The sequence below is a fragment of the Lonchura striata genome, chromosome 1, assembly GCF_046129695.1.
Source record: "Lonchura striata isolate bLonStr1 chromosome 1, bLonStr1.mat, whole genome shotgun sequence".
Taxonomy (NCBI): Eukaryota; Metazoa; Chordata; class Aves; order Passeriformes; family Estrildidae; genus Lonchura; species Lonchura striata.
This window is the reverse complement of record NC_134603.1, coordinates 149,206,360-149,218,020: the sequence shown is the minus strand read 5'-3', so window position 1 is coordinate 149,218,020 and position 11,661 is coordinate 149,206,360. Positions and strand designations below refer to the sequence as shown.

General features: G+C 45.3%; 1 protein-coding gene across 2 annotated transcripts; it reads left to right on the top strand.

Moving 5' to 3' along the window:
• Nucleotides 1-1,146: 1,146 nt before the first annotated feature.
• INSIG1 (insulin induced gene 1) lies at nucleotides 1,147-10,524 on the top strand. 2 transcript variants are annotated; one of them, XM_077789314.1, is made up of 6 exons: nucleotides 1,147-1,211; nucleotides 1,590-2,002; nucleotides 4,093-4,217; nucleotides 4,888-5,054; nucleotides 5,525-5,624; nucleotides 8,290-10,524. In XM_077789314.1, the coding sequence occupies exons 2-6, from the start codon at nucleotides 1,606-1,608 to the stop codon at nucleotides 8,317-8,319; spliced, it is 819 nt and encodes a 272-aa protein (XP_077645440.1). In that variant the 5' UTR covers nucleotides 1,147-1,211; nucleotides 1,590-1,605; the 3' UTR covers nucleotides 8,320-10,524. The 2 variants fall into 2 exon arrangements, with proteins under 2 accessions (XP_077645440.1, XP_021382238.1); XM_021526563.2 differs by having other exon boundaries at nucleotides 1,209-1,320.
• Nucleotides 10,525-11,661: the final 1,137 nt, after the last annotated feature.

The window sequence follows — 11,661 nt, the reverse complement described above, 5'->3', positions numbered from 1 at the left end:
TGTAACAATGGCACAACCTCATGTGAAAAGATCTGCTGGACCATTGAGGCTAGCGAATAAACACGAAGCCCAGCAATTCCTACTGCAAACGCCAGCCTCCCATGTGTCCTGGAGAACCAGCGTCTCAAAAAGGCATCCTGGGAGCTGAGTCCTGCTCTGTGTACTCATTTTTTTGGTGCTGAACTCTACCATATAATATACAGCTCACACTTAACCATCCCTGACAGGCCTCTTCCCAAACCCTTGCAGAGTACAGAGGGTGAAGTTGTATTTAACTGGGTTTTTGTTATTTTGGTCTGGCAGGATTGTGACCTGAGCTTTGCTAGTGCTGGCAGAGCAGCTGCTCAGGCTGTCAGGGCCCAGTCAGGAGCCTCGGATCCTCCGGTCACCCCATGGCTGGCTGCTGACGCAGCGTCTGGCTTTGGCACCACCATCTTACGGAGTCATAGCCTTGGCAGGATCCCCTTACACCATTTTAGAATTATGACAGAGATCAGTGATCCCTTCGTCTTCAGGAGAGGCCACAGCAGACGCCTTCAGCCTTCCCCATTACTAACTGCCATCACCCAAAGGGACACGCAGCAGGCTGGGCAAGCACACGAAGGTTTGCCTGCAGCGGCCACTGACACTTGGGCTTAAAATGAGTCTGGGGAGATTCAGATTATATAGCTGAAAAAAAAAAAAATCACTTTTAGGGTGGTCAGGCATTGGGATAGGTTGCCAAGGGAGGTGGTGGAGTCACCCTGCAGGTGTTCAAGAAGTGTCTGAAGCTGGCACTGGGTGATGCGGCTTAGTGGTTTAAGGGCTACAGCGGCGCCACTGGGCTCACAGTTGGACACGATGATCTTAAAGCTCTCTTCGAACCTCGACCATTCCATGATTCCGTGACAGCGTCACCACCGCCGGCATCTCCATCCCTCCACCGCCCTCCCCTTCCCGCCCGGGAGCGGCGCGCATCCCGGGCGCGCTGCCGCCGCCGGCGGCGCGGAGCGGGCGGAGCGGCGGGCCCGGGAGGCGGGTGGTGTGTCCCGCACGTCATATCAGCCGCCCGCCCGCCATTGGCTGCGCCGCCTCACCCGAGCGGGGCCGCGGCCGCCCGGGGCTGGCGCGGCGGCTCCCGCGCCCGGCGCTCGCCCCGCCCGGCGGGGAGGGGACGGGCGGGGCGGCGGCGCGGAGCGGAGCGGCGGGCCCGGCGCTGCCTGCGGCCGCGGGTAGGTCGGCGGCGGGTAACGTGACATCCGCGGCTCGGGGTTTATAAACCTTACCCGGGGCGCGGGCCGGCGGCGCGGCGGCCGGCGCAGCCCCCCTCTCCATCCCGAGGTGAGCGGGACGCGGGTGCCCGGGGACAGACGGACGGGCCCGGGCAGGGAGCGATGCCCGTCCCCGCGGGGGCGGCGGGCCGGGGTCCGTGTGCTCCCGTGGGGACGAGGCGGCGCAGCCCCGGGGTTGCTCGGCCGGGCCGGGTCACCCCGCATCCCCCGGTGCCCGGCCGGCGCTGGAGGATGCGGCGGTGCGTGTCAGCGCGGAGGGAGGCGCGGCCCGACCCGTTGCTGGGGCTTTAGTAGCGTGTGGTTGTGCGTGTGTTTCAGGACTCCGGAGAAGCCAATGCCCAGGTTGGAGAGCTGCGCCTGGAGCTGTTCCTGCACCGCCAGAGGAAGGCACAGGAGCCAGCTGGGGGACACGGCGGCGGGGCTGGCCGCCAAGGTGGGCGAGATGCTGAGCTCCTCCGTGTCCAGCCCCTCGCTGGCGCTGGTGGGTCGCGGAGCTCGCAGCCCCAGCACCTCCAGCGCCAGCAGCACCGCCAGCAGCGCCAGCAGCACCTTGAACTGGAGTCAGCACCTGGTGCAGAGGAGCGTGGTGCTCTTCGTCGTGGGTGCTTTCATGGCCCTGGTGCTGAACTTGCTGCAGATCCAGCGGAACGTGACTTTGTTCCCCGACGAAGTGATTTCTACTCTCTTCTCCTCCGCCTGGTGGGTGCCCCCGTGCTGCGGCACAGCAGCAGGTGAGTGCCTGACCTCCACCAGCGATTTCAGCTTTATTCCTCATCCTCTCGCGGAGGAGGAGAGGCGGTGGGGCTGAATGCTTGAGCCGTGCGCGTGGGAGCCCCGCGTTTCCATCCCACAGCGAGAGATGCGAGCTCGGGCACTCGGGAGGGTGCGCGCCCGGTCCGTCCCCGCGTGTCCCGGGGCCGCTCTGGAGGCGGTGCGCTCTGAGGGCGGCCGAGAAGCGCGGGCTCCGCGCGGGCTCCGCGGGGCGCGGCGGTGAGCGCGGCGCGAGCGCGCTGGCCCCGCCCCCCGCCGCCCATTGGCTGCCGCCGAACTGGTGAGTGGCGGGCGGCGCTCGCCATTGGCTGCGGCCGCGACTGGCCACGGGCTGGGCCACAACAAGGAAGTCACGTGCGGCGGCGCGCGCGGCCCTGTCGCCACAGCGGGCCCCGCCACCGGCCCGGGCCCTGCTCCCGTCCCTGTCACCTCTCTGTCCCCTCTCTGTCCCCCGTCCCTGTCACCTCTCTGTCCACCGTCACCTTCCTGCCCCTGTCACCTGTGTGCCCCTTCCCCGCTGCCCCCGTCACCTGCTTGCTCTCGCCACCTCGCCCGCTGCCCCTGTCACCTCCCCGTGCCCTGCCTGCTGTCCCTGTCACCACTGCTGGGCAAGTACCACAGAAGGCTCAGGCCGCGGTGTGGTTGTCACAGCAGCTGGCGCATACTTCGTGGTTTATCATTCATAACACCCCCACCCCCCCCCCCCCCCAGTCCCTCTGTCTAGGCAAAACAAAGTTTTGGTGAAGGGTTGGAGGATTAAAAATGGAGATAAATTTTAGGAAACGAACCCACTCTTAACAGTTTTTAATTTGCGTTGAAAATACTTTAAACAACTTCTGCATATTTTTGTTTAATGCATATTTTGTTTAATGTTTTGTGTGATGTCTGCTTGTATCACACAGTGAAGGGGGTATGAATGATAAACCATAAACTCGAATAAATAATGAACTGTGTTAATTAATGGATTACATTAAAGGATGAACATTAAAGGGATGGCCTGGGATATTCTCCAATGAGAGTTCTTGTAGTCCTGTCACAGTTGGATTAAACTTTGGAATTCAGGTGTTAGCATAAGTTAAGAGTCCTGGTAGCTGGTGTCAGAGTAATTAAGCTGTTTCAGAACACGTCTCTATTGGAATAGCATGTTCTCTAGCCTTCTCTAACACAGAATTTATTACTCTTAGGAGTTTAAGGAATTAAAAAAAAAAAAAGAGCAGGAAAGGAAATAAATAAACACAGAAGTTGCACTTAGTAAAAGCAGCACATCTAACCCTGGAGTTGGTGACAACTCAGGGAGTTACAATCCCTAGAAGAATGAAACTCTGGTGTTCTTGCCAACAACTGAGCTAACACTGGCCTATGGTTTTCTTCTGCAGCCAACTTTCAGGCTGATAAAGGCTGAAAAATGCTTTATGGAGATAAAAACTTTGTCTTGTTAATTGTATGAGTAGTTATTTTTCCCTGATATAAGTAGACTGATGGCAGCTGCTTGTTTAAGTTCAGCTCTGCTTCTGTTTGGTATCAAAATTCATCTGACAACATGGACAGGAGCCCTGGGCTGACTTACAGCCCAGCAGAAAGAGAGAAAGCAGCTCTGCTAATAAACTTTTTAAGTCCAGGCAAATACTTAATTCAGGGCCTGATTCACAGCTGATGAATCATGTTCATAAAGCTGTCAGCCCTGCACGTGAGCAATGAACACAGATTGCACTCCTCGCAAAGCTTTTATTGTGCTTTGCTTTTATTGGTACAAGTGTTTGCTCAGGATGTCAAATGACAAATCTCTTTAAACAAAAGAGCTTCAAGTCAGATACCTTAACAATGCAATATATATTTAAAGGTTCAAAGAGAATGCTGCTTGTTACACTGGGGTTTTCACTTCTCTAAAGAAGAAAAGCTGGGTAATAATTGTGCTTTCTCCATCAGGCTTACAGCGGTGCGATGAGCACCTCGTTGCTTTCTCAAGCCCTTATGTGCCAAGCTAATATTTGGTGGTGCTGGAGTAATCCTTGCCTAGCAGCTGGTCCAAGTGGTGTTCCTTCTCTTGCAGCTGTGGTTGGCCTGCTGTACCCCTGCATTGACAGCCACCTCGGGGAGCCCCACAAGTTCAAGCGGGAGTGGGCCAGCGTCATGCGCTGCATCGCCGTCTTCGTGGGCATCAACCACGCCAGCGCTGTATCCTTCAGCTGCTCTCTGCTCCAGTGCTTGCTCTGTGCTCATCACACTGTCTCTGCCACTCGGGTCTGGGGGGGATTGCCAGGGTAAAGGTGGTGCTCCTGGCAGAGAAGGTCTGTGAGACCTGCTGTACGCTGCAGTGGCTGCTGTGAGATGTGTGACACAGCTCACTCGGAGTGTCACGGGAGGGGAGAGGGGTTGGCATTGTGGTGTGGTGTGTCCTGTATAGCTGCAAGCATGACACTGTAAGGTATGTTATTTTAATCTACACCTAAAAGCTAACACAACTAACTAGTGACGTGCTAGTGAGAAGCACAAAATAAGTGTGCTTTGTGTTAAAATATGGTGGCTTGAGCAGAAAACCTAAGTCAGCTGGATTACCCAGGTTACTTGAGACAGACAAAAATCCATCAAAGTTAAATGTTTCAAAATGTAGCATATTCTCTAGATGCTCAGTGTTAAAATAATTGATGTTGGCTTTGCAGTCATGTTCCAGTTAGAGTTAACAACAGCTATGATTGCTTGGCTGGTCTGAAAACCAAATCCTTAATGTATTGTATTTAAAGACAGAGAATTTGTGCTCACTTTCAGTTTGAGTTCTTCCTTGTTCAGTTTCAGTAACAGGATATCTGCAGACTTAAAAAAGACTGTCCTTAACATCTTTTTCCAGAAACTAGACTTTGCAAACAACATCCAGCTGTCCCTGACTCTGGCAGCCTTATCACTGGGGCTTTGGTGGACATTTGATCGTTCAAGGAGTGGTCTCGGACTTGGAATAACAATAGCCTTTGTAGCAACACTGATTACCCAGTTTCTTGTATATAATGGTGTTTATCAGTAAGTTAGCTTCTAAAATACTACTTCAACTCTCTTGTCTTAACTAAAAGCATGGGTGCACATGAACTGGATTTTAGTTGTTAATATATTTGGCACATTCTTGTAAGAAGATGTTTTGTTTGTCCAGTTGTTCCAAATGCCCAGGCTGAGAGCTGCGGGTGGAAGGTGGGGAGCATTGGGATTGGGACGTGTTGAAATGGTAACACCTCAAAAAACTGAACTTCCACTGGCTCTCAGCAGGCTGAATTTCTAAACTTTACTGGCTAGGACAAGGGGTTTTAGAAGCTTGTGAAGTTTACAGACTTAATTTGGTCTCCCAGTTTCCATCTCCTCTGTTGCTGCTTTTTTTTTTTTTTTTTTTTTTTAGTTTCAGCCCAGGGAGAGAATTCTGTAACATCTGGTTAAGAGTTTATAAGATGATGAAAGTTACTTGTCTCTAACTTTCTAACTTATTATCTTTTCTTTACTAGGTATACATCCCCAGATTTCCTTTACATTCGTTCTTGGCTTCCATGTATATTTTTCTCAGGAGGTGTGACTGTAGGAAACATAGGACGCCAGCTGGCTATGGTAATTATTGCATAATTACTAGTTTCCTTAACAATCCAAATGCCTTCCATTGTTGTTAGTCCAAGAATAAACTATGCCTTGAAGGGTATGACTCACAAACTGTCAGAGTTAAATAGATGTATTCCTAAGAGCTGAACTATAAGCAGACAACCTGTGTTGCCAGTAGAGTGGGTATTGTCTTAGTAAGTGTTTGAATATCTTTTGTATTTAACTTTTTCCAGTGGCAGCCTAAATAAGACTGGAATCAGTACATTGCTCCTATTCCATCAGTATTTATAATTAACATTTAGGGTAGCTGGAGAACTGAGACACTGCCTGGCTTTCTCTAATTATTCATGCACAAAAGCATATATAGGGAAATGTCCCTATATAGCATCAACTTCCACTGGTCCAAAATGAAATATTCTTTTGCTGGTTACTTAAGGCATGATTCAAGTATCACTCCATATATGGGATAATATAAATTGCTGTCTTGTCTGCCAGGTTCTTAAGGAATTATTTCCTTGTAGCATACTGAAGAGTAAACTAGGCTGTGTGTTTGCACATCAGCCTAAGGCTTGGTTGTGAAAGGTGTTCTGACACTGATGGATAATAATAATTAATATTGTGTTGATTTAACTTCTGTCTTCTTTGCTATGTAAGTCCTGTATCCTGGAAAACATCCTTCAAGTTAACTTTCCTAAGGCTGCTGTGGTTTAGGTGTCTTCAACTTCTACTGAAGGAAGGGCGTTTGAGGTTTTTAAAATGCAAGTTCACTACTTCCCTTTCAAATCTCACTGATGCATACAATCTGCATTTGGGTTTATTTAGGACTACATGTATGGGGGGAAGAGGAAGCAGAATTTCTCTTTCTAAATTTGCCACTTGCATCAATGAAAACCATACATTAACTGAATTCTGTTGAAGCTTTGGTATTGTAGCAGAGTCTTGGAATAAAATTAAGTTTGTTTTATGCTACAGTTCTGTATTTCATACAGTGCTTTCCAGTTGCTCTGCTGCTTCTGTTGGAAAGCAAAGGAAGGCAGCCTTAAACAAGAAAGAGTTAAAATTAATTTAGAAACAGAACTTTTTTCCCTTTGCTATTGTTTCACCTGGCATCTGACCTGAGTGTAGTTAAAATCAGTCTGGATCCTGCCTGCAGCTTTCCTGTCAATCTTGTCCTCTTCCTTATAAAGAAAGGGAAAAGTTGGCAATAACCTCTGGTTATTTAGAGGTGTCTTCTCATGTGTTTTACATTGCCATTACTTAGTCAGGAAGAGCTTGGGGAAGTGCAGCATTTTCATAGGAACACTTCTCAAGTCACTGTGAAGCATCGTGTGCTGGAAATCCAAAGAAGCAGAGTCTGTACTGACAACCATATCCTTCTTCTATAGGGGTAATTTAGAAGTCTGTTTTGTCAGCCATTGTGGTTGTGGCAGGAAGATGGAATGTAGCATTGTTTTAACCCATACTTGAATTAAACAGTTATTTCTCTGGCTATAGATTGTGCTGCAGCCCCTGAGCTCTTTGTTGCATGTGACAGATGCTTTCTGGGTTTGCCCAGAATAGAAGGTGGCACCTGTGAAAATTAATGGAGTAAAGTTGATTTGCTTCTTCCTCAGCCTCTGTCTAGATTTTCCAGTTAGAAATGAAAAGTGAAAGGAAAAGTATCCCTGGGACATCTCCTCCCACACTGATAAATGTTAGCTGGGAGATCCTTGCTGCTTTCCAGTCACTGGATTTCAAGAGAACTCCCATATACTACCAGAGTGCAGTGTGACCTTTCAGCAAACCTGCTGTTAGCAGAGACTTTGGGGTTTTGTTTGGCTTGTTGGGATTTTTTTGCTACCAGCTTGAGGATGAAGTCCAGTGTTTTCTTTCAGAAGGTTTTATAGCAAAAGAAGAGGTGATGGTGCTGCTGCTGCCATCAGTTCTTTCTGCTCATTCTGAACCTGGAGTTGCTCAGTCAGTGCTCATCAGTTGGGTTAAGTGGGTGGCAACACTTCATTTTGAGTTGTAACCATCTTTCTCAGCAACTGACAAATTAGGGTGGTATTCAGAGCTTGGGCCTCACAAATATCTATTGTGTATTAGTGCTAGAGGCTGGAGAACTGAGAATTAATTCAGTCCTTGAAAATGTATTTGTATTTTGACCTTAGAAAGAGAACAAGTTACAAGCTTTGTTTCAAAGAAAAATGGGTTAAATGTCTTACAGTGACATATTACTGCATTCCAGACTAGAAAAGGGACTTAGGAAGAAATGAGTAAGTCTCTGATACCAGGCTTTGACTGGAAAATAAAGTGGCTTGTGATTAAAGGCAGTTTAAAAAAGGGCTGTTAAAACTGAATTAATGTCCATTAAGTGAAGCATATTGAGTATCTTCTGCTAAGAAATAAACTGATATAGAGAGGAAAGATAACAAAGTCTTATAAAAAGCAATGCAATTGGCAGATGGATTTTTCAGATGCACTGATTGAGGCAACAAACACCCATAGTGATTTTTTTTTTTTCCCCACAGTTAGGAAGCACGTCCTCATTAAGCTTTTAAAAGAAGCCATGCTCTCTAGGTCACTGTCAGCCTAACTGGAGTTACTTTACTATTTAATAATTGAAAATGCTGCATAATGTAGTCACTTATCAGATGGCATTAAAACCTAATGCGTGTTTGATGTTTTTTATCCATAGGGTATTCCAGAAAAACCACACAATGACTAAGCCTTTGAAGAGCACCTGGTGCCAGTGTGAAAGCAACTTTATGAAGATGTGTTCCTTTTAAAACTGAAGATTATTTAGAAGAAATAATCTCTTTATGGGCTCACTGCACAAATGACTTGTGGGGGAAAAAAAAATTATCCACTCTTAGAATAGCCAAGTGAAATTAACTGCTTATCTTGAAATCTTACCCTGATTTACCACATAAGCATTTGCATATGGCTGTTCTCTGGAAGAGTTTAACACCAAGTGCATACAACTGTTCAGGCTTAGTGGCAGTTTTCCAAGTATTAGATTCCACTGTAAGTTATTGAATCGGCTGCCGTGTTTTAAAGCCTTGAAACTGAAATTTAATTACAAGCTCTTGTATCAGTGCCCAAAGGAAGTAGATTGATGGTGCTTAACAATGATGAAGTATGGTTTAATAGGAATAGTATTTATCCAAATCTTTAAAAAATAGGGTTATTTAAAAATAAGAGTGATCTAAACAGATTAAAGGCATTGCACTAATGCTTTTAGGAGTCTTATGAAGGAATCATGCCCTTACTTGTAATGCTGCATTAAGTTTCTGTCTTTGACAGTGGAGAGGGTTTGAGGGATGAGATGTTGGAAGCCTTAGTTTGGAATTTCTAAATTACTTCAGTATGAGAAATGAGCACAGGAGACAATCTTGTTCAAACGTGAACCTTTATCAAGAGATTCCAACTGGAAATTTCATTACTCCTGAGGCTTGCAGTTTGATTTGCAAGAATCAAGCTCTGGCCACAATTCAGTAAGAAATCTGAGTGTGTGTGTGACTATGCCTGCTTAATATTAGACACCTGCTTCAGTGTCTCACCAAAGGACATCTTAAGTATCTCTAATGTCTGATGTTACTGAAAAGCCATGTCATTGCTTGGCCATCAAGCATGTGCCCCCGAGTTCTTTGATTTGTCATTTCCTCCAAGAGCTGTCCTTTGAATCCGTGTTTGGACTGAAATGATTAGAAACAGAATCGGGCCTCAAATGTGATTTAAACTGTATGTGAAGAGCAGCTTGTTTTCTCAGTTGAGTTTCTGAAAGAGATCACTACTTGTTTTTACACAACCCTATAGAACTTGCAATCTGTGATTGCCTTCTTAAAAAGTGCTTATGTCACTACATTAAACATTTGGTGTTTCTTAATACATAGTTCTGGTGAGCACAACGTATTCATTTGATAGCTTAGACCACAGGAGACCTAAATAGCAAGTATTAGGTCTTAAAAGTTGAAGTGCAATGTACAGTAAGTCTGAGCCTCAAGTTCTCTTCAATATCGATCATTTCTTATGAGAGATTAAAGAGAAAAGGGTTCTGAGTTCATTTCAATGCTGCATGGAGTCAAATGGAGCAATAATTTATTTAACTAGTAAAGCTAGTTTTGTTGTATCTTACATTGAACCCAAATTTTTAGAAATACTCCAATTTTGTGGTTATGGTGTACTTGTAAACTTTTATGGATTTGCCTTTTTGTATTATGCAATTTGTTTTTTTGTTGTGTTCTTTTCCAATCTTACATGGCTTCAGTTATAGTTAGAGGCTTCAGTTAAAGGTTGAACCATCAAAACAGAAGTTGAGGCCAGGTCTCTGTTCTGGCTGTTTTCACTCTTCTAAGGGAATGCTAGAAACAAAAGTTTAGCACAAAGTCTATACTACAGAGCAGACCCCAATTCTAACCTTGCTTTGGTGTAAATCAAGAGTAATTTCATTGATCTAAGATCCTTCCTCAAATGTTCAAAACCTAAATAATCAAATTTTATAGACCTGCTTGAAGAGATTGGGATGAGTTCAGCTCAGCTGTTTAAGGAGCTGCTGCCTTGCTGGAGTTACAGCTTTGTAACCATCTTGAAACCCATTTCAAAATGTTGTGAAACTGTATGTAAGTAAAGCTGGCAGTGGTCTGTATGGATATTTGATAGAGAAGTATCTCAGATTTATTTGTAAAGACTGAAACTAAATCTGTACCTGTTAGAAATAATACAGCCAAAAACATAAGTCAACAGTTCATTTTTTGCCAATACTTCTGAGTATGTTAACCAAAGTGATTTAAGTTTGGAAGAGGTGGGGAGGGGAGTGAAGAAAATTTGCACTATTCTGAATTTGAACACTTAAATTCTCATTCTTACTGATAAGTTTTCAGCGGTGTGTTTGGTTTTACACTTTTTTTACTATTAAAGTTTTAAGATCAAACCATGTTTGCCTTGGATTCTCTGTGCTCGCATTATGCAGGAATCTTTCTTGAAAAGGACAGTTGTTATGGTTGCATAACAAATATTCAGTCATGCATATGCAGTGGTTTAAAAAAAAAATCTTAAACTGAACTTGGCAAGATCAGCTTTGGCATGGGTCGTACAGTTGAAGAAAAACAGCCTTGCTATTGTAGCAGGAAAGCAGAGTAAGTGTGTTGTGCTTTTGTGGCTTCAAGTACAGAATCTTCCTGCCATTGTCTTCCAAAATGCTGAAATTCATAATCTGAAACAAAACACGGAGGGGGCAGGGTAAGCATGCAAATTCCTGCTGTGTGCAGCAGTGGTTACTAAAGTCTGAGACATCTTGAAGAGTGCAAGCTGAGAATGAGCTGCTAAGGCTAAGCAACTCTCATAGCAGCTCACAACTGAGAGCAAGTCTTTAATTTTACTGCACTTAAGTGTCTATTTTAGACTTCTAGAAGATGCTGCATTTTCAGTGGAAACAGTAGAATGACTTCTTGGTCAATTTTCAGTTGGCTTAGCTGAAGAAAGGAAGGAAATTCCTTCATTAGGAATATCTTGACTATTTTAGCTTGAATAGCCTGTGTTTGTTTAAATTCAATGTAGCAGCTGAGGAGGTGTTAACAGCTCCAATCTGATGGCCCACGTTCTCCAGGTACACTGATTTCCCTGAAACTCCATTCAAATTTTGTGAAAAGGAATTAAATACATATTTTTATGTATGTGAATATATATATATATATATATATATATATATATATATATATAAGGTTGTGAGACACAGCCTGGTTTTGGAGAACTAAAGCATGATGGTCTCCTTTTGAGTCAGGAGCAGGTGTACAAAGTTTATAAAGGAAAAAAAAAATATTCTTCACAGCAAGTGGGATGATTTGATGTGTGCATATTCCTGCAGATTCATCCTGTGGCTCATGCAGCCTTTGGCTTTAATCATGGGGATTTGCAGGTGCTAAATTAGCCACAGGAGGGCCCATAGTCTGTTCTCTGAATGCAGCAGGAACATATTGAGATGAATAATGAAATTAGGTCTCAATTGCCTTTACTGCACATCAGAGAAGCTCCAAAATTCATGAAAACAAAGCATTACATGCTGGACTAA

Excerpts from the sequence above, each read along its gene's own strand:
- INSIG1 (XM_077789314.1), top strand. The coding sequence starts at position 1,606 with ATGCCCAGGTTGGAGAGCTGCGCCTGGAGCTGTTCCTGCACCGCCAGA. Across the intron at positions 2,003-4,092 it reads GTGCTGCGGCACAGCAGCAG|CTGTGGTTGGCCTGCTGTAC; the intron begins GTGAGTGCCTGA and ends CTTCTCTTGCAG. Across the intron at positions 5,625-8,289 it reads TAGGACGCCAGCTGGCTATG|GGTATTCCAGAAAAACCACA; the intron begins GTAATTATTGCA and ends TTTTATCCATAG.